Source organism: Macrobrachium nipponense, chromosome 4 (genome assembly GCF_015104395.2).
Source record: "Macrobrachium nipponense isolate FS-2020 chromosome 4, ASM1510439v2, whole genome shotgun sequence".
NCBI lineage: Eukaryota > Metazoa > Arthropoda > Malacostraca > Decapoda > Palaemonidae > Macrobrachium > Macrobrachium nipponense.
Window position 1 is genome coordinate 145,958,708 of NC_061100.1, and position 26,365 is coordinate 145,985,072.

At 35.2% G+C, this 26,365-nt stretch overlaps 1 protein-coding gene across 3 annotated transcripts in view; it reads left to right on the top strand.

Moving 5' to 3' along the window:
* Positions 1–26,365, top strand: part of LOC135211264 (neuronal acetylcholine receptor subunit alpha-7-like) — a 61,109-nt gene that overhangs the window by 33,079 nt on the left and 1,665 nt on the right. For 2 of the 3 annotated variants that reach the window (XM_064244564.1, XM_064244565.1), the window contains 7 exons: positions 2,731–2,864; positions 4,535–4,579; positions 8,778–8,887; positions 14,859–15,075; positions 15,398–15,593; positions 16,842–16,994; positions 18,071–18,237. In XM_064244564.1, coding sequence (XP_064100634.1) covers positions 2,731–2,864; positions 4,535–4,579; positions 8,778–8,887; positions 14,859–15,075; positions 15,398–15,593; positions 16,842–16,994; positions 18,071–18,237 — 1,022 coding nt within the window. The remainder of the gene's footprint in view (positions 1–2,730; positions 2,865–4,534; positions 4,580–8,777; positions 8,888–14,858; positions 15,076–15,397; positions 15,594–16,841; positions 16,995–18,070; positions 18,238–26,365) is intronic. The other variant, XM_064244566.1, reaches the window with a different exon arrangement.

Consider the following 26,365-nt stretch of genomic DNA (forward strand, 5'->3'; position numbering starts at 1 on the left):
TTACAGAATTCATAAGTGTCATCTAAAAGTGGAAACTCGTATATATATATATATATATATATATATATATATATATATATATATATATATATATATATATATATATATATATATATATATAATTTTAGGGCACAATTTTTCACGGATACAACATTCATTGAATAGAATGGCTTTTTCACTGTTTACCAGCTTTTTTGAAATTGAGAGAAAACGAAACCATAATAATACGCAAAGGAGATAAAACCGCAGTGTACGTCATAATGAATAGAGATGAATACGACACCAAAATGGATAATATACTAAGTGATAAGAATAAGTATCAGCCACTTAAAAAAAGACCCAACAAATGACCTCAAAAAGAAAATGATGAGACTAACAGAAAAAGCGAACAAAGAACAGAGAACAGTAAGCTTTCCAAAAATCATCGGAGACTTTGCACCCGGATACTGCTACGGCACAGTCAAGATTCACAAACAGGGAAACCCACTACGGCCCATTATATCCCAAATGACATCCCCCATGTATAAAGTGGCTAAGAAATTGAACGAAATTATAACGCCGTACATTCCTTCAACGTTCTCGCTAAAATCATCGACGGAATTCATCGATCTACTGCAAGACACCACACCCGACGAAGACATAGCATCTCTGGACGTCGAAATTTTATTTACTAACGTACCAGTGGATGAAACAATACAAATCCTCATGAACAAGATATACCGCTCTGAGAAACCACCATTACCGATGCCCGAAAAGATCTTAAAAGAGATGCTAGAAGCATGTACAAAGGAAGCCCCATTCCTCTCACATAGGGGCGAAATATATCGGCAAAAAGACGGCGTAGCAATGGGTTCCCCCCTTTGGGGTTCTTTTTGCAAACGCATACATGGCACACACAGAAGAGGTCACTTTTGAAGAACACCCAAAACCCAGAATCTATGGGAGATATATTATGATATCTTTATCACACCGAAGGGCGAAAATGACATAAATGAATTAGTAAATAAACTCCGAGCAAATTCTACATTAAATTTTACGGTAGAAAAAAGTGATGAGAAAATGCTCCCCTTCTTGGACGTACTTGTGACCCAGAAAAACAACAAATCCAATATCACCGTATACACTAAAAAGACAGATGCTGGGAGATGCTTAAATGCTAGAGGAGAATGCCCTGATGCATATAAACGATCTGTGGTAAATGCATACATAAAACGCGCCATAACTCACTGTTCGACGGGGAAAGCGACGAACGAAGAAATCAACAGAGTTCAACAGCTGCTCACAAATAACGGCTACCCAGATGACATGATCCAGCAAGTTGTCAAAAAGAGATTAGAGGCTTTCCATAACCCGACCCCGAGGGGCAACACACAAGACAAAGACAAAGAAATAGTGATATACAATCAGATATCATACAACAAACACCACGAAGATGAAAGGAAAGCCATCCTGGGTATACTGCGAAGAGGAACCACCCCCTAGCACCATAATAACTAAAAATAACAGCAAGAAAACATTTTACTGCAAGCCAAACCTTACGGCCTCACTGGTAATGAAAAATAGTATGGCTCCATCGACGGAGAAAGAGGTTGAATCTGATATAGTATACAAGTTTGTCTGTGATGACGAGCAATGTCAGTCCCCCAAAAATGCTATATCGGACACACAACCACTACACTCAAACGTCGCATGCAGAGCCACAGAAACCAATGCGCTATTCACCAGCACTTTGTGGATACCCACAGTAAAAAACCATCCTGACAAGAACTTCTCACAAACACCAAAATAATACACAAGGAAGGCAACTACAATTGTTTATTGATATCAGAAGCAGTCAGCATCGCCATGCAACGCCCCAACCTTAACATCCAACGCGAGGCAGACCGATCTTTGCCCTCGTGTAGGAGGCAGCTCTTCAACCGCGTGGAACAAGACCACCACACGCGGACAGGAGCGCACACTGACATTTAGTGAATTAAACACATATGTAATTAATATATATTTATGTATAATGTGTATATAATACCTTACTTTCAACTTTTGATATAATTTCTATTGTTAACATATTTATTTATTTGTCTTATTTTATGTTTCACTATAGACTTTTGTAAATATTTAAAACTAGGTATCTGGCAATTATACTACCTTTCCGTCCTCATGACGTCACAAAACGCATGTAGGCTCATATTTGTATCAATACGGGCTGCTCTACGAGCAAGAGCCCGTGCTGGCACAAGGCCAGCTTAATCTTAAACAACATTTGTATCAGTACGCTTGATAACGTCAATACGTATAGGTTGACGAAACAGCTGTCGCGTTTTTGTAAAAATACTGGAGTAAATGGAAGAACCCCATTATGTGTCCATTAGTAACCTGAACAATGAAGTGAAGAAAATAATTAGAAAATATAGTAATATTAGATATGGATATATTATATATACAGAGTATTTATAATGATAATTATATCTACTAGAGATATGTAGAGATATATTTTATACTAGCTAGTATATAGGTAGAATATCAATATATATGTATATAAGATTAGTATATATATATATACATATATATATTTATATATGATATATAATATGTATATATATATGATATATATATATATATATATATATATATATATATATATAGATATATATATATAAAATATAATAATAATGCCCTGCGCGCAATTGAGAGTCGAATGTAAACTTAGCTTCTCAACCTCTCCCTCAACAGCAAACGAATTGGCAAAAGTACGAACTGAGGAGGATCTGCGAAAGCTTCTTCTTAGTAACTACGATAAGAACGCGAGACCCAACTACAAGACCGTGGTTGTATTTTCCTCGATGACAATAGTTAACTTCGATGTGGTAAGGAGAAAATCCTCACGATTCTACTTCTTGTCTATGCTTTCATTGTAGCTGTGAATCACAGAATGGAATAAGGACCTCTACTTTATTATAATGAAAGAGTGGTTGTTTTTTTTATGTCATTGGTTATATAAAAGGATAAATGAGAAAAGTAAAGAATGGGGTAGATCATATCTCTATTTTTAAGTTAGAAGAACGAAAAGTGTTCATCTGACGCCTTATTACTGATGCCCTTACTGTTGGTGCTAATGCTGTTTCTACCTAGAGTACAATTGCTATAGTCAATTTTCAGTTATTAACATTCTTATGTGAAATTTTGCAACTTGAATAAAACGTGTGCTGTGGCACGATACATATTTCACGACCTAGTATGTTCAGATGATCGTAACTAGCTTGACCTCGGTTCCTACGTCAGACAATGAGTAAGATAAGACAGGTCACGTGAAGGAAGCGCTCGCTGTGATATTTTGGAAGATAGCTACAGACATCTGGTTACTCACTAGGCTTCCCTGCGAAATTAGTAGCATGTTACGTATTTATTTATTAGTTTCATAAGCCATAGCTACCATGTCATTACTTGTTTCTCATACCATGCATTTAGCAGTAGCCAGTTTAAATGAAATTTGTCTTAACGGCATATTTAAAGAGAAAACTAGAATAATTACATCATGCATCTTTCATTTCTGTTTATGTAGTATAATTCTTCGCTCAGAAAATGAAAGACGCCTGATTCTACTCCATGACGTAAGAGTGTATTGAGCTGTGAAAAAAAATCTATATTCCTGTCCGTGAATTAAAATGAGTTTGCACTGTATTTGAAAACAGAGATTGCTCCCAGTGAAAGCAGCATAAAGAAATCTAGTTGAATAAAGCACATGTACAATTCCTTTAATTGTTATAGGATGAGATCCGGTTGAAAGAATAGAGAATGTGCATCATATGCATGTAACAAGATGAACGTATAAAGCTTCCAATGTGTTGCCGAGAGCAAGCTAACAGCAGATGAAAGCAGCATTTCCCGTCTTCTAGAGCATTGTAATACTAAGCTGAATAAGTCGGGAATATACGTCTCGGGGAAACGTATTATGATGCAAACAAATTGAATAAATAAAGCTATTGGGATTAATGCTAATGTAATTCGTCGAGTAGGTTTTGTTGAATACATTTGTTCCTTTACAAGCACTGTAATAAACGTTGGCTACGTGGAAGAGGTATAACTTTACCATGTAAATATGATAACATCTGACTGATAAAACGAAAGGCAACAGCTCCCTTTTAAGCATTTAAATCACATTTGGCTGAACAAATGAAAGAATTTACTTTGGTAGTACATGGATATCTGCTCTCTGGAAATAAGACCAGGAAGTATCATTGTCTGAAAATTATCACGAGATAATCTCAGATTTGGTGTATGATTAATTTTGCTTTGGCAGTTACCAAGAATTACGCTGATAACTTCATTGATTTTGTTTGGATTTTTTTTAGGTTACTCTACATTATTTGCGTCTACTACAACAACCACAACTTTCAGCTATAATATTATGGTTCCTGGTACTGAGGTCTTGCTATCAAACTCTTATAATAATTGTAAAAGATAAAAAAAAACTGGGAAGACTTCAGTCAAATGACAAAACTTTAAGTAAAATGTATCCCCTCTTCTTTTATTTCAGCATGAAGCGGACCACTCCATGGAACTCCAAAACTGGCTCAGTTTTGTAAGTATTTGATAGTCACTGACTTTTTTTTTCTATGCCATTCACTGTTTTGTAACATTTCGCAATAACTCCCTCCCCAGCCTCCTGAATTGAGAAGATGGTAATATAACCAGTCTTTAATCTTATTTGGGTAATATTATCATTAAAACAATGTTTTTCCTTGCATTCTCACTCAAAAACAATTAATTAAAAACTATAATTTACTGACGAAATGGAGTTAATTGAAGTAAAACAGTCATTTGCGACAACTTTCCTTGGGGAAAAATGTTGAAACTCTCTTCTGAGGTTACAGCACAGTGAATCTACCAGACACGTAGCATTTCTTGGGACCTTAACATAAATTTTTTGAAGCATATGGAAAAGGAGAAATTTGGTTTTATGGCATAAAACATCTATCAATCAACGTAAAAATCATGAAGTGAAGCCTGTCATTCCTTATACCGTACATGAAAAGATTATGAAGAATATTTTCTTCAAAATTGCAACAACATACTTGACAGTGATCAGCATATGGAAAAGGAGAAATTGGGTTTTATGGCATATAACATCAATCAATCAACGTAAAAATCATGAAGTGAAGCATGTCATTCCATATACCGTACATGAAAAGATTATGAAGAATATTTTCTACAAAATTGCAACAACATACTTGACAGTGATCACTGTGTAAAATATGAAATACAAAAATATATTGGAAAGTAAGATAAATAACGTTTGCAGCAAGACAACTAAAATCTGTGGGAAAATATGTGTTAGCTCTCAAAATATCGTGATGGGTAAATAAAATTAGACAGACCATGACAATAGTTGCATGACACAACGTACAACAGTTACTGAAGTTAGTGCATATAACGCAGTGACTGGGATTAAGACCTCGCCAATAGATAATAATGCTTGGTCACAGTTATTGGTGCCAAAGCAAAACTCTCCCTCCGAAAAATCAAAACGAACGTCCAGTATGGTGATTAAGTGGAAATAGTCTAATTGCTGTTGAGGGCTTTGTGTGGAGCAATAGGTATGGAAATGAGTAAGGAATCAGAATACACTAGAAAGGTTGATATATTGAAACAACTGATGAAGATCGAGAACAGACCTTAGCTACTTAATTATTTTTCTTACATACGCGTCAAAGAAAGTACAGTGGCTCTTTATGTCACAGTAGAGGGAGAGTGGACCCTCTTAGGTCTACATGGAAATCCCATTTAGAGACCTTCAGCATGTAGGCGTGACAAGACACATTGTGAATTGTAAAGCAGTAGATGGAAGGAAGAAATTTGACTCAATTAGGTATTCTGGAAATTACCTTTGATGGAAAAAATTAACTTGAAATCAGCAGCATCGTGAAGAAGAGATCTACGATTCACTCTCGTTGTGTTGATGCCACATTGGATGCAAACACTCGCTTTCCAATAGAGGTGAGAGTATGAATATTAATAACTTTGTAATGATATACAGTCAGTAATCCTATGGTAATGTCCGCTCTGGCTGACCTTATTAAATGTTCTGATGTGACCTATATCCTTTTAAATTATTTTAGTAATACACAACTTTCATAAATATTGGTTTTGGATTGGGTATTACTGACAAACATGATGTAAGGTTGTTATTATTTTGTGCTTAAGAAAAATCTTGATGAAAACTCAACAGGAGGAAGCGTGTATGTCTTTCTTCATAAGTATGAACAGAATTCAGTTGTTAAAACTAGATGCTAAATATATTAGGCCTCAGTGAAGGAAATTCAATCACCGGATACTATCTAACACCCACTGAAATATACATGAAATGCCATACCTGGTGTCGTGGATGTTCGCACATAGGATGTCACTAACTTAAAACTTGTCTGCCTACTTAAGCAAACTTATGTGTAAACGCGACTGTCCACCTATGTGAATTTGCCAGGTCACTAAGTAAAACTACCACGTCGCCGATGTAAACTACTATGGGTTTCACAGACATTGCAAGCACGTTTTTTGGCAATAACTCTGTAACGAACACTCGCATCAGTAGTACGAGATTTTGCTACAGTGTATTACACCCAGTGCCGTAATTTATAAGAGTATCATGAATCACTAATTGTAAAGAATAAAGACACTTGTCCCTGTACAAAGAGATAAAACTCGATTAGCCAGAAATGGATACGAACACAGTAGCAAAGAGCTCCGCCTATCCTCTCCCCCCACCCCCACCGACCTCCACCACCCTCCGTCTTCCTTTCCCCACCATCTCTTATCTCTCTCTCTGAAAGTTGCTTCAGTTTAAACTTATTTTGTATTGTTTTCTATCTATCTATCTAATGATATACATTGTTGTATATATCTAACGACCCAGTCGTTAGATATATACAATGATTTATTTATGCAGTGATCCGTTCATCTCTCTCTCTCTCTCTCTCTCTCTGATAGTGGTACCTACTGTAAATGGTTATTAGAGTGAGAGACATCCGAATGTATGGTGGAGTAATAAAACGAAAGACACTTTGATTTATGGTAAAGCGACTGTTATACTTGTCGTTGGTTACCTTCTACGTAATCCACATTTGGGCTCAGGGTATCAGCAATATAGTACTTGTATTACGAAGGTGAAGAAGATATGGCCACCACGGAACTTAACTGTCGGCATGGTTGCAGAGATTCGTTTGTCACTCAACTTTCCAACTTTTTTTAGCCATGAGAAAGCCGCCAATTGCCTTCAGATTGGTTTGAACAGGCAACTGGTTATAGTTACTCTGTGTTACAAATAAAAATTGAGCCTTTCTACCGGACATTCACTAGAGTAAAACTCTTGATTATACAGATGCACATTTAACAGTCTTTTTACCATAAATCATAGTGTCTATCGTTTTACTGCTCCACCATACATTCAGATATCTCTCACTCTAATAACCATTTTCAGTAGGTACCAACATCACAGAGAGAGAGAGAGAGAGAGAGAGAGAGAGAGAGATAGAGAGATGAGCGGATCAGTGCATAAATAAATCAGTCAGCAGACAGGTAACAACAGAGTGAATCGTTAGATATATAAACCAGTGTACACTATCATTAGATATATATAGAAAAAAATCGTACAAAATATGTCTAAACTGAAGTAACTTTCAGAGAGAGAGAGAGAGAGAGAGAGAGAGAGAGATAAGCGGATCAATGCATAAATAAATCAGTCAATGGCAGCTAACAACCGACTGGATCGTTAGATATATACAACAATGTATATTATTAGATAGATAGATAGATAGATAGACAGATAGATAGATAGAAAAATCATACGAAATAAGTTTAAACTGAAGCAACTTTCAGAGAGAGAGAGAGAGAAAGGAAGGTAAGGGAAGGAAGAAGAACGGGGGTGGCGGTGGAGGTGGGGGGAGAGGATATGCGGAGCTTTTTACTGTTGTGTTAGTATCCATTTCTGGCTAATGGAGTTTTTGCCTCTTGGTACAGGGAGAAGTGTCTTTATTCTTTACAATTAGTGATTCACGATACCCTTATAAATTACGGCACTGGGTGTAATACACTATAGCAAAATCTCGTTCTGATACGAGTGTTCGTTACAGAGTTATTGCCAAAAAACGTGCTTGCACTGTCTCTGAAACCCATAGTAGTTTGTCCACCTTTACGAACTCAGAAGCAAGGGGCTTATGATATTGTAGACACTTTCCTACAGAGCCCGTTTGACAGTAATTCCCGCAAAAGCTGATCTTAAAACAGAGCCAATTAAAAAAAATGGATCATTAAAGTCGAAACACTTTTGTACCTATAATTAGTCAATAGCAGTTCTGAGACTGCTTGACTTGTATTCTTTAAGAATGCATTTTGATTGTGATGCTAAGAGTAAAGAGTATCATTCCCTCTGTTCGTGACAAAAAGAAAGAAAACTATCCCGGTTGGGTTTAGGGCACAGCACTGTGAACTTAAACCTGTTGTAAGAAGAAAGCACACAAAACTACTGAAAATCAGCACTTAATGGATGGCCCAGGCAAATGATCTCGGCTTTTCAGGGCTGTTGGTCATCATCATCATCATCATCATCATCCTCTCATTAATACCAAGTCATCATTACCTTAGTTGCTTGCCCTACAACTTTCGCTTTCATATCACTAAAACTAAGATATCACCCCTATTGAACATAACAGTCACACAACTAACTCTGATAGTCCAGACAATAGCACATTCACTATAAGTAGTATTTAATAAGTATTTCTTTTCAGTCTTGGAAGGACCCGAGACTGCAGTGGCGTCTTGGAGCCAACTTGAACATCAGCACCATAGGAATGGATCCTGAAAACATCTGGAAGCCAGATTTGTCTGTTTACAATTCGTAAGTTTAGTTGTTTTGTAAGCCAAGATTATAGTGTCTCTCTTATCGTAGGGAAATTGCACTTACGAGCTTCATAAAGTTATATATTGAAAATGAATTGTGTAAGATAAATTCAGCGATAAGTTACACGCTAAGTATATACTATTATATCGACGAATAAAGTATGGATCATCTGATGTGTCCATGAGCAATGTATGCCGTTTTTATGTAGCACGTCCATCCATAAGCGTGCTTGCATACACGTAAGGCCCCCTGGGGATTAGTGTTTTTCTTTGCACCTCATTCGGCGCACTTCAGGCATTATAAATGGTGTTCTTACTTTCACTTGAGCACCAACTATACCCAATTTTGAGTCTTTTATTTTACTTCTATTCTTGCTTTTCTTCTTCAATCTTGCTGCCCAGCCTCTCTATTACTGTAGGGTGTTCCCCAAGATTCCCTTTAAGATCCTTACTCTTCATCTTCTTTAATTAGCTAAAAAATAGCCCCAGTGCTTGCAATTTTGCCATTCTGTATACATGTATATTTTATTCGAGTTACACATGTCCTTTAATATCTAATTCGCTCTACCTCGGAATTGGTATATTTTCATATATGTAAACCGAAGGGGAATTTTTTAGTTGATAATAATTTCGTCCACTCATGGGATCGAACCACCGTCCAGCGGACAGGAACGAAATCAGGACGACATTGACGTCAACGATTCGGCTAACAAGTCAATGTCGTCCTGATTTCGTTCCTGTCTGCTGGACGGTGGATCGATCCCATAATTTTTTATTATCAAATAAAAAATTCCCCTTCGGTTTACACATATGAAAATATATCAATTCCGAGGGAGAGCGAATTGGATATTAAAGGACATTTGTAGCTCGAATAATTTATATGAATCCCGGTGATGTGATAATTATTCATACATACATACATATATATATATATAATATATATATTATTATATATATCTATATATAATATAATATATATATATGATACATGAATAATTATCACATCGAAACCGTGATTCATTTATATATCATTCGAGCTACAAATGTCCTTTAATATCTAAATTCGCTCTACCTCGGAATTGATATATTTTCATATATGTACCGAAGGGGAATTTTTTAGTTGATAATAATTTCGTCCCCTCATGGGATCGAACCAACGTCCAAGTGGACGGGAACGAAATGAGGACGGACAGTGACGCTATCAATTCAGCCTCAGAGACGCTAATAAGTTTATATCGATTCTGACCTTACAAATCACCCTCGAACTCGGTGTTTTCATAATTAAAATCGATATGAAACCCCGTCTACCATGTTAGCCAATTCGAGCGTTTTGACCCACGTAGCCTTGTTATGAATAATTATCACATCAAACCGTGATTCATTTATACATCATTCGGGCTGCAAATGTCCTTTAATATCTAAATTCGCTCTACCTCGGAATTTATATATTTTCATATATGTACGGAAGGGAAATTTTTTAGTTGATAATAATTTCGTCCACTTGGATGGGGGTTCGATCCCATGAGGGGACGAAATTATTATCAACTAAAAAATTCCCCTTCGGTACATATATAAAAATATATCAATTCCGAGGTAGAGCGAATTTAGATATTAAAGGACATTTGGTAACCATATTGTAAAAAGAAACATAATTGAATCTGCATTTATTAAGCATTTTAACGAGGTCTTTTTTAAATTAGATAGTTACCCTTGTTTATAAATTGTAGGGAAATACAATGTCACCTTTTAGCAACAGCCTGTTATACTAACTGCAGTTTCAGTTCTTAAGCACTTTTAAAGTATTCTTACTTGTTTGGTAGTGACAATTTGTAATGATAATTTGCTTGTTAACGGCTTTGATCTTTGTTCTGTGAAATTTTCTTGTTTATGTTTCTATTTATTTATTTTACTTTGTACCCCGAGGAAGTGTACGCAATACACGAAAGCGCTTGGTACCTGGTCTTTGATTTTTCACCTTCCATGTGGCTATTTACGTACATATTTGTCACGTGCTGTTTGGTGACTTATTGCTGATTATATATATATAATATATATATATATACTATATATATATATTATCATATATATATATATATATATATATATCTATATATACATATAGAATAATATAAATATATATATTATATATATATCTATATATATGTGTAGTGTGCTATCTATATAATTATTTATCTAATTTATATACTATATTTATATATATAATAGACTATATCTATATGGGGTGTGTGTAATATATATATATTATATAATTAATAATATATATATATGTTGTGTGTGGGTCTGTATATAATATAATATTAATATTATATATGTATTATATATTGGTAATTATATATATATATGTGTGTGTCTGTATATATATTATATAATTATATAATATATATATATATATATATATATATATATCTCTATCTCCTTACATATATATATATATATATATATTATATATTCTAAATATTATATATATTAATATCATACTATAGTATATATATATATATATATATATATATATATATATATATATATATAATATATATATATATATTCTAATAGGAGCAATAAAAAACCCACCACCAAAATGTAGAGAGAAATACTATATTTCAGAGAACTGCTGTCTCTCTCTTCAGGTATATGGAATGAGAAAAGTTTACAGAAAAGGTGGTATTTATACCAAGAGATCCGTCCACAAGTAAGCCAATTTAGGTCACCCCCGCTGATAATCTTCCTTTAATCTTCTTAAGCTTTGGTTGAATGAAAACTTCGTCGACGACATCTGAAACCCACGCGCCTTTTGAGATGTTCATTACCTGCTTCTCTTTTATTAAGGCCGATTCCATCATTTGACTCTTGTACCGGTAGTTGCTGCTATAAATTACACGGTGACAAATTCCAGTTTATTCTATGGATATGTTCATTTATATGAAAATGAAAAAATAGCCGAGTTCTGTTGTCCATACCTAACTGACCATTTGTGTTGTATTAATCTCTGGGGAAGTGATTTACCTGTAAATCCGATGTAAGATTGGTCACAGTCCTGGCAGGATCTCATAGACCCCAGAGTCCTTGGGAGATGTCTTTTGTTGGACGTTACTCAGGGATTTGGCTAAGGTGTTTGGGTAGGTAAATGCAAAAAGGGTTGGATTTCCCAAGGGTGTGGGTACTCTCTTAATCGTCTCCAGGTGAGGAATTTTTATTTTATTGTTGGGTGTGTCTCTGGTCTTTGTCTTTATTGGGGTCGGTAGAAAATTATGTTTGCTTTTTGAATTGCTTTTTCTCAATTATATGGTCAGGATACTTTAAAGACGAAAGTTGCTTGCGAATTAGTTCAAATTCTTTTTCCAGGAAATCTGGGGAACAAATTCGTAAGGCTCTTAAGAATAGGTTGCTAGCTACACCTATCTTGATAGTAATGTCTGAAATATAGTACTTTTCTCTCTACATTTTGGTGTTTTTATGGGCTCCTTTTATTAGATGTAATTCTGTTGTTACAGAACATTTTACCAGTCATATATATATGTCGTATATATATATATATATATATATATATATATATATAGATCTATATATATATACTATATATATATATATATATATATATATAGTCATATATAATATATATATATATATATATATATATAGTATATATATATATATATATATATATATATATATATATATACATATATATATATATATGTATATATACATATATATGTATTTTTTTATATAATATCTGTATATTATCATGTATCTATATCTGTATATAATTTATATTATATATATATATAATATATTAATTATTATATATTATATTATATATTCTTATAATTTTTATAATATAATATATATTATATATTATATATATAATAATTTATATATCTATATATTATATTATTATTATTGTAACTGAATCACGAAAAGTTAGGAACGTGATAAATCCATAAATAAAGATATATGCCACGAAGGAAAAATAAACGAAGGAGTAACTGCGAGACCTTTCGACGTTTCCACGTCCTTTACTGAGCAGAACTGGCATACATGGGGCAAAAGACAAAACAAGAAGATTCGTATAACTGACAGATAGGGATTATAAAGAGATTAGTACCTAGAATCTAACACACCTGGAAGAGAGTAACCTTCCCAAACAAGCATAAACAATGGGTGCGATTAAAAGTTTAAGATAACCATCTCAGATACAAGGACAAAACAATTAAAGAATCATAGGTGACAGCTGTTCAGAACTTTGGTAAACAAAACAGATGTTCACATACATATTCACAATACAGGTTAGACATACAATACAACGAAGATAACTCAAAGGCAACTAATTTTTATTTAAGTCTGTAATTATATCTTTGAGGTCATTCTTAAAAATGTTACAAACACAAGGGTCTAAATGAAAAAAGGCCACGACTAACATTGAAATTACAATATATATATATTTAATACAACTTATTTTTCATTGTAATTTCAATGTTAGCAGTGGCCTTTTTCATTTAGACCCTTGTATTTGTATGTGCGTGTGCGCCTCTTCTATTGATAATGTAGGATACCCAAGTCTATGGGGGGATTTCGATAGAGGCGTCTTTGGAAGAAAGGCAAGATGCCGTGGTGCCGGGAGTTTTTTTGTGATATGGTGCTTTAAGTGTTCCGGCTGCTTGGGTGAGTGTTGAAGTGTTTTAGCCGAAGACTGGCTTGTTATCTATTTGACATTTTATGAGAATATCTAATCTTTGATTTTGTTGCTAAACTTATGGGTACTTACGAGTGTGTTTCTCGTGTCTTTGAAACAGACGGTTCTGGCAAAGGGGGGACCGAAAGTCTTAGGGGGACAGAGAGTCCCAGATGGGAGAGACGATTGGTGTGGCTATAACTGTTCAGACATTTTTGTTGGGGTTTTAATTGAATTGAGTTAGTCTGTAAGACTTGATTAATTCCTTATTTATTCATTGTTAATAAATGTATTTTCTTATAATGCAACTCTCTCATTTTGGTTACCTGTTAGAGTGGAGAGAGAGACAGAGAGAGAGAGAGAGAGAGAGGTGTCGGTGCTAGAGAGAGGTGGAGAGAGAGAGAGAAAGAGAGGTTTGTTTGTGGTTTGCCTTGACGCTCAAGTTACACGTTTACCAAATGAATAATGAGGAAATATCCTCATTACATATATATATTATATATATATATATATATATATATATATATATATATATGATATATATAGATATATATATATATATACATAAATGGAGCCCATAAAACGTCAAAAAATATAGAAAGCAAGTAATATATTTCAGAAATAAGCTGTTTCCTCTTCAAGTAGGTAATGAATAAGAAAAGTTACAGAAAAGGTGGCATTTATACCAAGAGATCCACCCCCACTGATAATTCCTCTTTAATCTTAATAAGCGTTGATTGAAGGAAGATTTTATCTATGACATTTGAATCTCAGGCGCCTTTTGAGATGTTCATTACCTGTCTTTGTTTAATCAAAACTGATTCTATCATCTGGTTTTTGTACTGACATTTGCTGCTATAAATTATATGTGACCTTCTCTGTAACGTTTCTTATTCATTACCTACCTTAAGGGAGAGAGAGCAGTCTTTGAAATATAATTCGTACTTTCTGTATTTTGGTGTTTTATGGGCTCATTTTATTAGATGGAATGTAACAGAAAATTTTTACCAATCATATATATATATGTGTGTGTGTCTGTCTGTTTACTTGGTGTTATCTCTTCAGGAGAAACCAATATCTTATTATTTTAAAAACATGCTTGCATGCGTGCACAGAAAGAAGCGATAAAAACAGAGTGATAGATGCCAAGGATCAACTATGTCTGCACTTTTTGACCAACGAAGAATCTCCTTTGATTAAAGCGTTCGCGTCAAGACTATGAATGATGATTAATTTACAATTAAGGTTCTGGGTCTCGTGTGTTCTTACCTTCCAGGGCTGCCGGGCCAAGGACGTTGATTAGGTCGCAGCTTCCTCTTCTTTTGGATTCGACGGGGAAAATTTCGTACGTGCCTGTGTACGACTTCCACTTCACGTGCCTCATGGATCTGACGTACTGGCCTCATGACACACACAACTGCTCTGTCAAGATTGGTTCTTGGGTCCACAATGGCCATCTGCTAGATCTGGAACTGAAAAATTTCGCGATATATGTAAGCATGAAGGCCACCTTATTCTTCGTTATCATCATGAGTCATGAGTGCATCTTCCTATAAAGTGAAACATGTTATGTCATAGAACCTACATTGCGGATATTCATTCATTTGGTTTTGAATGTATTGCCAATAGCTTTCTGTTCTAGAAATAAGTTAAGATTAAAAGCTCGTCAATCTCTTTTGCTTTTGATAGAAATAAACAGAAATTACACGTCATCTAAATGGCTTCATAGTAACTATATCAGTCTTCAGAAAGCAATGCAAATCTCTTTGAAGGCAATGGTTTTCCACACTGACCCTTTTGCTTCTACCATTTTAGAACAAAGTTCCAACGGCTGATACGAGCGACGGACAGAACCTCAGCCGATTCGAATGGAACATCACGGAGACTCACGCAGTTCGGGAAGTGAAATACTACCCCTGTTGTGAGGAGCCCTACGTCAACATTTGCATGTGGATGCTCCTCACTCGAAATGCCCCAGCTTATGCTTGGACAGTCAAAATGCCTGCGGCTTGTGAGTCACTGTTTCCCAACCATTCTTTTTCTTACCTAACCTCCGCTTGGCCAACCTCTCTCTCTCTCTCTACCTACACCTTACATTGTTGCCCATTCAATAAAGTAACATGAATTTGATGTGGGATATGAAGAAGAAAATTGCACTCGTTTAAACCTCACGAAAAAGTAGGCTTAGAAGACAAGTATTTTCAACTTTTTCTTTTTAATGTGAGTCTTTGAACAGTTTAATCAAGTATATAAAACAAGAATGCCTATATAAAGATTATTCTCTTCCTAATCAATCATAGCCACTATGAGGAAAAAATGCATTCCCTCTATATGTATATAAATGAAAAGCAAGTTGAATATAGCGGTTGAAAAAGAACATATCAGCTGTCCTTCCCTCTTACTTTTTCTATGAAAAGACAGGGGGACCTGAAACGTAATCCTGAAACCTGGATCTTAATTTATCTGGAACCCAATACCAATGAGTCTTGGATACAAAGAGAGAGCCCTCCGAGAGGATGTGAATTTGGGCCAGCTGGTAAATAAGATGTACTCTACACTATTGATGTTAAAAAAAAAAAATAAAAATAAAAAAAACTCCTTATTGCGTATAAGTAGCAAGTCATTACAAGTAAAAAAATGGGCATGAAGATTTCAGCTACGGCCCGGTGGTGGCCTGTCCTATAAACGTTTGTGCCCCAGGACCGCCGAAGCAGTCAAATTGGACTGTTTAACCTGGAATAATCTTAAATAAAAAAAAATAAAAAAACTAACTGCAGGCTAGATTAGGGCCCTACAGTTTGGTATGTTTGATTATTAGAGAGTGGATGATCAACATACCAATTTGCATCCCACTAGCCTCAGCGGTTTTTAAGATCTGAGGGCGGAGGGAAAAAGTGCGGATGGACAGACAAAGCCATCACAATAGTTTCCTTTTATAGAAAACTAAATCGAGCTTTCGATAAAGAGAGGGGTATTTATGGCAGTCTATCAGGGATGGGAGTTATATTACTGACCACGTAACGGTGAGTCTAATATCATTAAAGACAACTGACCCCCAAAATTTTTTTAAATTAAAAAGTTTCAACAAATCCTCTCAAGAGGAGGTTGATGGTGTTGTTCTAATCTATCTTGGTTAGGTTAGGTTCAGAATAGTCGTCAAGCAGTTAGGGGCATTATTTAATTATGCAGCTAACAAGAACACTAAGGAGTTTCCAGGAGACAAGGCTGGATTATCATGATCATTTTCATTATTTTCCAGGTCTAAGCATCCTGACGCTGGTCATGTTCCTGCTTCCGCCCGGCGCTGGTGAGAAGATTATCTTCGGTGGTCTCTGCCTCGTTCTCGATCTTCTGTACATAGATTACACCTCTTACGCGATCAATCACGCTCCCTCTCATACGCCACTCATAGGTAAAGATTAGATTTTCAAATTACTTTTTTTTTTTTAATAAATAGTTTAACGTCCTCTATGTTTAGTTTCCCGTAGGGGGTAGCGCCGTCAGTACACTTCAAAAGGTGCACTGTAGGCATTACTTAAGGTTCTTTGCAGCGTACCTTCTGGCCCTAGCCCTCCGTTCCTTTTGTTGTACCTCCTTTCATATTCTCTTTGTTTTATCTTACTTTCCGCCCTCTCCTATCAATTGATTCAAAGTGGCAAGATTAACAAAAATAAAGAAACTGAATGGTAAGAATTAACCTAACAATAAAGCAAAGTATGCTATAGTACTGAACTGATATAAGCCTACATCTAATTTAAAATTATGATTGATTTATGGTTATCATAGAAGTCATCCTGACTTCCAAGGCAGAGCTCTGTAAAAGGAATTATAATGTCATTAAGATAATTCAGTTACAATAAATGTCTAGATCTGTGAACGAACAATGTATCCAGCAAAGAGTAAAGAAAATAGATAGACCGGATTAATATTCTGAGCAAAAGAAGCAGAACGGGTCATCCAACTAGCAGCAAATTTGAGCCTTTATCCTCCGCGGTATCTCCTTACATGGAGTGCAAAACAATTGTACTTCTGTGCCTTCTATATGCTGAGTGAGTAATAGGAGTTTTTAACGGACAGACGTTTTGAATATTAGATATAAGGATGTCAATGCATTTAATAACCAAATACGTTTTAAAAGTATTATTTGATGAAACGGTGAGATCAGGACATATTTCACAATCGTTGCTTAATTGCTGTGTAAAGAAAATCGACCAAAACTACCCACATGACATCTGTGAAGCGGAAACTGCTGTTTCTTCCATGCAGTATATCTACCCACATGACATCTGTCAAGCGGAAACTGCTTGTTTCTTCCATGCAGTATATCTACCCACATGACATCGGTGTAGCTCAAAATTTTTTCCTTACAGTGCAACTACCACATGACATCTGTGCCGCGAAACTTTTTTTTTTTTTTTTTTTTTTTTTTTTTTGTAGTACAACTACCCAGATGGCGTCTGTGAAGCTCAAACTGTTTATTCCTTGCAGTACAACTGGTGTGTCAACAGGTCGTGTTACTGATGATCAGTGTGATTGTATCTGCCATTGTCATTAGGATATCAAGAGACCCACATTCCTCAGGCATCCCTTCGATAATTAAAAGACCAGTTACAACTCTAGCCTTTTTCCTCTGTCTAAGAAACTACGGCAGTCTCGTAAGTAATTATTTTTCCTTTTGGCTAAATTTGTATAATTTCTTTACCTTAGCCTCTACCTAAGCCTATGATACTTCGTCAATCTCTGAAAATTTGCAGTTTCATTATTCTTTTGGTCGATATTTTCATCTGGTCCTTATTGCAACCTGTCATGCTTGCGTTATTCTAATTTCATGCTTTTGTTGTATGAGGCTACTGTTTCCTTCTGTTCTGTTTGGCTTTATGGTCATGTCATATTTTATTTACCCTATGTATATATATTATCCCTATATATAGATAAATATATATATATATATATATATATATATATATATATATATATATATATATTGTTACGAAGTGCCAAGTATCTGGTTACCATGCATCAAATATTACCTCACCAAAAGCCAGACACCTGAACCCTCATAACACATTTAAACGACTGAATACTCTAAAGGCAACAGTGATCCCTTAATAATGTTACGAAGTGCCAAGTATCTGGTTACCATGCATCAAATATTACCTCACCAAAAGCCAGACACCTGAACCCTCATAACACATTTAAACGGAATGAATACTCTAAAGGCAACAGTGATCCCTTAACACTTACCAGTATTGCAGAAAATCAGACTAAGTTTCATCAAAACAGGTGTGAGCGTAACTCTTTGTAAGTAATTAAATTAATCAAAGGGCTATCACTCCATCAACAACTTTAAAACTCTAAGTATTTCCCTGATTTCAGAAGTCTAAGTACTTCCCTGGTTCTAAGTCACTTCAAGAAAATTGAAGGAAAGCAAATCAATTACCACTCTATGTTTCTACCTATCATAAATATAGTCATAATTATATATATTTTATACTGGTGTATAAGATAAAGAAAACACTTATAAAAATTTTAAATAAATACAAAAATTTATTATTAAATTCAAAATTTATAAGTGAAATTCACAATATCAGGGAAATTACTGTACTTGAAAACAAGTAAAGTTAATTAATTCTTGAATCAAATTAAGTAAAATTAAATCAAAATTAATTTATCACAAAATTCAAGAAATTTTAATTCAATCAAAATTCAAAAGTGTTAGGCAATAAATTGAAATTTGAAATTGAATTCACCAAGTGCTAAACAACAATAAAATTTGAAAAGAATTCTAAGTAAATGCAAATAAATTCACAAGTGTTAAATTTAATTAAATGTGCAATGATAAAGCAATGAAAATAACTAAGTCAATTAAATTGTGAATGTAAATGAAAATATAAACAAAAAGACACCACTTCAATAAGAAAATGAATAAGTGCACAAAACAATGGAACAGACACAAAACACAAAAAAAAATATCAGCAATGTAAAAGTGTAAATCTTTTTCATAACACTGTAACCAACAGTTTTTTACCAAACCTTCGTAACAGACAACAGTTCTTATCAATTATTAGTTAAACACAATTCCTATCCGTTTTTATTAGTTAAACACACTCCCTATCCATTATTAGTTATTCACTGTTCCTAACAATTATTAGTTGCAACTAATAAAAATATAACACACTTTACCTTTTTTGTATACAACTTCTTTTCTTCTCTTGTAATTACACTTTCATTTCAAAAAACAAGGCGCCGTTACGAAATGTTTGTTCAGATTCCACAAAAGAAATTAAATAAACTAAATAAATTCTAAGAAATATCAAATATACAATTCTCACAATATGAGTGACCAAATTTACGTTACGTTAATTTAATCTCGATGTCGAGTGAGAGAGAGAGAGAGCGAGAGAGAGAGGGAGATCTAACTGCCTCGAGGTCTTAAGATCGAAATGAAAACCTCTTCCTTGCGGAAAATTGGGCTAGGCAGATGACAAATACGTTCTGGTACGAAAAAGCTTCTCGAAAGTTCTGAAATCTGACGCAATCTTACATAAAGAATGAGCAACATGCACGTGGTACTCGGCAAATACATACACGTACAAGACAAGACTGCTCAACAGATACGTACCCGATTGAAACGAGGGTAAACGATAATTAAGATTGACATGTTTTTGATGACCACGTAAAAAGAGTCGAGCTCATTATCAAACGCGCTGACAGAGCAGGGACGCAAACGGATCTCGCAGACCTCTAATTTCAAAGTGCTGACATAAAAGTTAAACATTTGCAGCTTTGAAAAGACAAGGATCTCTCTCTTTACGTTATATATATTCATTTACAAGACGTTAATGCGAAATCTGAAACACACATTTTAAAACATCCTATTTCTAAGCTATCTAGGAATCTGAAAAAATGTTACACAATCTACAAGACATTTCAAAGAGGGGAAAACTGCATTTTGAAAGTAGCAATATATAATATACCTCCCCCCAGAAGATTTTTTATCACGGTGTTGAATCCAACGATTCGCAACGAGATAATAATCAGCAACTACATTGTTTTTGCCACTAATGTGCTGCACTCTTAAGTTATACTGTTCAGGCACAAAGACCACCTGGTCAGTCTTTGATTATGGTTTTTCATTTTCTGGATAAATGACAGTGGATTGTGATCAGAAAAACACTACAATTTTCTTCATTCCTAGGTCTATTCACATACACTTCAAATTTTTTCATGCGGTGATTAAGGCTAAAGTTTCCTTCTCGATTGTCGAGTATACTTTCTGATGTTTTTTCAATTTTGTAGACATGAAGCATACAGGATGGTAGATATTATTTTCATCTTCCTTGAAGTAGAACAGCTCCAACACCACAGTCTGACGCATCAACTGTATCACAAATTTCTTGTCGAAGTCTGGAGCTTGAAGGTACTGGTCTTGAAGTTAAAATGGCTTTTACCTTCTCAAAGGATTCTTGACACTCTGGAGTCCAAATAAACTTAGCTTTTGGGACTAGTCAAGTCTGTCAAGGGAGCTACTACGGCTGAGAAATTTGGGCAAAAACGACGATAGAAACCAGCCATGCCTAAAAATCTCTGTAGCTGTTTCCTGGTAGTAGGTGGGGTAGCCTTACGGATACCTTCTACATTAGCATTTACTGGAGCAAGAAGGCCTTTCCCAACTCACTCTTCTCTAAGTTGACTGTTAATCCTGCTTCCTGTAGTTTCTTGAAAACTTTCTTCAGAATCTTCAGATGTTCTTCCCACGTTGTAAAGTAAATCACGATGTCATCTAGGTATACACCTACTCCTTCTATTGATCCTAACAGTTGATCCATCACTCGTTGAAATGTTGCTGGTGCATCATCAGACCAAACGGCAGAACAGTATACTGATATAGTCCAAAAGGAGTAATAAAAACAAAAAAGCTGACAGTAGCTTCGCATTCTCATCTAAAGGGAAATTTGATAATATCCTTTCAACAAGTCTATCTTGGAAACAAACTTGGCTTGCCCAATATTATCAAGTAACTGATCTATAAGAGGCAAAGGATAATTATCAGCCACACTGATAGAATTCAACTTCCTATAATCAGTACACATCCTAAAGGAACCATCTGGTTTCTTCACCAACACACATGGAGAACTGAATGTGACTTGAACTGGGTTCTGCTAATCATGTTGTCAGCAAACTATTCAACTTCTTTCTTCTAAACATCTCGATGATACGGTGATAAGCGATAGGCTCTTTGCTTGAAAGGTTTTTCCATCTTCTTGAATCTTGATTTCATGCTTGGTCAGATCAGTACGTCCTAGGGTGGCACCATCTGAAAAAAATTTCTGGAAAACTCTAATCACGTCACTTAAGTCTTCACCTTGTTCAACACTCAGATGTTTCAATTTATCCTCCAAATTTTCCAAAATTGAAGAATTATTCATCTTGCTTGCAGCTCCCAATCGTAGCCATCATCGTCTTCTGTAGATAAAGTTGTTCTGGGTTTTTACTGACACAGTTTCAGTTTTAGTTTCTGAGAAATAAGGTTTTCAAGAGGTTCACATGTATCTTCCTTTGTCTTTTTCTTCTTTCTGGTGTTTCAATCACATAAGTTCTATCACTTAACTTCTGAATTATCTTGTAAGGACCTTGAAATTTATTAGTGAGGGGAAATCTCTTGACAGGTAAGAACACTAACACTTGTTGACCAACACTAAAACTTCTTAGCTTAGTCTTAGCATCAAATCTCCTTTTCATTTTCTCTTGACTCCATTTTCAAGTTTTCTAAAGAGAAATTTTTCTAATCTCTTTCAACCTCTTCCTTAAGTTCTTCACATACTCTGCTTGGGCTTTCCTCTTGATTTTCTTCCCAATTTTCTGCAAGAATCTTCAACGGTCCTCTCACTTCTCTTCCAAAAATCATCTCATTAGGTGAACATCCCATACTTTCTTGATAAGCATTCCTAACTTCAAACAACATTAATGGTAAACCAACATCCCATTCCTCTACCTGACTCAGAACAATAACTTTGTCAGCATACTTTTCAATTGTCTGGTTGGAACCTTTCCAAGGCCAAACTTGAGTTTCTGGATGATAAGCGGTTGATAACTGTTGTTTCACCCCTAACAAATTCATCACATCCTGAAATAACTTTGAAGTAAAGTTTTGTTCCTCTGTCACTTTGTACTATTTCTGGTATACCAAACTTTGAGAAAAACTCCACAAGTTTTTCAGCAACCATCTTGGCAGATATGTTTCTAACAGGGAATGCTTCTGGATACCTTGTCACAGGACACATTAATGTCACAAATACTCATTTCCGTTTTTTGTTTCGCAATGGTCCAACCATAATCTATAATCACTTTGCTAAAGGGTTCTCCTCTAACTTCTATAGGTGTAGGGGGGCTTTCTTGATGGTTTCATTCGGTTTTCCAGCTATCTGGCAGGTATGACACTCATGACAGAACCTGCTAACATCTCTGTGAAGTCCAGGCCAGAAAAAATATTCATGATCTTCTCCACAGTCCTTCCTGATTCCCATATGTCCAGACTCATGAGCTACTGCAATCACTTGCTTTTCTCAATGGATATGGAATCAAAATTTGATGATATTCGCCCCATTCAGCATCTCCTGGATATCTGTAGGTCTATACTTTCCTCATCAGCAAACCTTCCTTCAGATAGTAACAGGTAGGAGTTTGTTGCATCTCTTCTCGATCAACAACTCTGAAGAACAAATCAGTTAACGATGCATCCTTCTTCTGCAAGTCCATCAGCTTCTCTCTTGTCACTTGACCAACTTCAAGGGTTGAATTCTCAATATCTGCTAACTCAGCTACTGTAGTTTCACTACTGTCTTCAGCAACACTTTGACTACTCGGAGTCTCTTCAGGAACATCAGGTTCTTCTTCTTCGTCGTCGTCTTCTTCATCTTCTTGGGAAATCTCTTCTTGGTCAGCACTATGGGAAACTTCACTTCCCTGGAATAATTCTTCTAAGCACAAAGATCCTTCACTTGATCCTTCTTGGGTGTGTAAATCCTCAGTTTCTTCACTTACAGTCGTAGTCCTCTTCATACTTCTGGTAGTTACACAACTAGGAAACAGGTGGGGGTTATTCTTCTCCAACTCTTCTGTAGGACTAATCCTCAATGGTTTGTCTGTCACTACAGGACAAGGAATAAATGGCATGGGCATTACCCACCAACTTCATTCCCCCCAACAGAACATGTATACCTTCCACAGCCAGTGAGTCCTTTACAGCAAAATCAACATTCCCTGTCACCAATTCACATGACAGGTGTAAGCGGCATATAGGAGTTACTTCCTCTCCTCCTATACCCCCCTTCAAAATAACTGAATCTCCTGTGAGACTCTTCTCCAACTGAGGGTGAGAACCACGTACTACCACACTATGGTTACTCCCTGTATCACGTAATATCTTGGGACTGTACCTGCATACTTCCTTTTTGAGTTGACAGCATACCCTCATAGATATATGGCTTAAAAGCCTCCACACTGCTTAACCACTCACTGCTTGAGTAACATTTCCACTGGTTGCTAAACATTCAGCTTGTTTAGTTTCATTCTCTCTGGAGTCTGATTCTTTCCCACACTGCTTCTTCGTAGTTTGTTTTCACAACTTGACTAACTGGTTTTGACTGCTGTTGATTCCGGTAACACTCTTGACTGTAGTGTCCTACTCTTCCACACTTGAAACAGACAACATTAGGTTTTTCTGTAACTGTCTTGAAAAACTGGATGAGGATTTCACATTAATTTGCTGAGCTGTATTACCTTGTGTACTCTTAGTAGTATCAACTTGAAGGTTTCCCATTAAATTTGTTTCCTGTTATTTGGAAAAGACTTAAAACCTGGGCGTTGTTGACTCTGGTACTTGACATTGTAATTACGTTTGCTACTGATTATATTGTAATCTTCACTAAGTGTAGCGGCTTTGTCAAGTTTCTTCACTTCTCTCTCTCTTAAATAGGCTCTTATATGTTCAGGAATTCCCTTAAGATACTGTTCAAGAACAAGTAACTCTTCTAACTCATCAAAGTTTTAACTTTAGCAGCTTCTACCCAACGTTTGAAACACCTTCTCACTTTGTAAGCATAATCTAAGAAGGTTCCCTTTCTCATCTTTTCTTAAATTTCTGAATCTCTCATTGTAGTACTCTGGGGTCATCTGGTAAACTTGTAGCACACTGTGTTTTTAAGTACCTTGTAGTCTTTACACTGATCAGCTGTTAAGGCTAGATAAGCACTTCTCCCTTTACCAATTAAGACACTTTGTAGCAAAAAAACTGACCATTTATCCTCTGCCATCCCATACCTGAAGCCACTTTCTCAAAGTGATAAAAAAACTCATCTGGAGCTTCTTCAGTAAACTTAGGGATTAACTTCTGTACTCTCACTACATCAAATACAAGGTCTTGATTACCCTTGGTTAGGGTTTAGACGGTGTTACAGGTAATGTGGATCTAGCTCTTATTAATTCCATTTCCCTTTCATGTCTTTGCGATTTCTCTTTCCTCTTTTATTCTTTCTCTTTCCTCTTCTGCTGCTTTTTTCTTCTCTCTTTCTCTTCTTTCTTGTTTTTCTCCCCTGTCTATTCTTTCTCTTTCAGCTTGCATTCTCTCTCTTTCAGCTTGCATTCTCTCTCTTTCAGCAAGCATTTTTAGCTTAATCAAATTCTCTTCTGCTTCATGCGTCTAAGCTCTAACTCTGCATCACTTTTCTCTTTCTTTTCTGCTTGCTTATTTATGAGAGTCAGCACGATGCTACATTTCAACAACTCTTGAGCCAATTCTAACTCATCTTCATCAGTTTATTCTACCAGAGTTTATCAATGATTCCATAGCAATACATCTTATTTGTGCCTTTACCATACTAGTAGACACATAACCACCACATGCCTCTGCTAAGCGCTCCACTGTGCTCTAGACAGAGTGGTTTCAGACAAAACTTGGACGGAAGGAGCTGCTAAAAATTCCTGAACATTGAACTGAGCCATTTTCCTCTAAGTTATCAATTTACAATTCAATACCATAAATGCAAAACAAAACTATTTGGTCACTCTCCTAACAAAATATATTCCTAACACCACCAGTTATATTCTAGAGTGATAATGAAATCTGCTTTCCCGGGTCTATGGGCACCATTAAAATAAATATATATATATATATATATATAATATATATATATATATATATATATATATATATATATATATATATATGTATGTATGTATGTATGCATGTATATATATATATATATATATATATATATATATATATATATATATATATATATATACATATATATATATATATATATATATATATATATATATATATATATATATATATATATAATATGCTTTCAAACCCTTTTCACTAATTTATCCGTGGACACAGTTTTCTATACACTTCAACTTGAACATTTCAACACGCATCATAAAAATAACTTACCTGACAATGTCATGGTTTGTTACATGACTAATTTTAACTAGATAAAAAATCTATATTAAATTGCAGAATTTTTTTCATTCCTTTCAAGATATTTTGAATTCGTATTTCCTCATCAGTTATTAAAGTCTCAGAATAATATACTAGTTTACTTCGTTTAATAAGTTTAAATCATAATAATTAGTTATTTTCATTTTGGTGGTCATTCCTATTATTTATAACCTATAACGAGAGGTTGGAGAGCAATCTCACTCTGGCTATCAACATAATTTTTTTTTTGTATCAAATTAGAATTACCATTGTGAATTTAACTATACAACAACCAT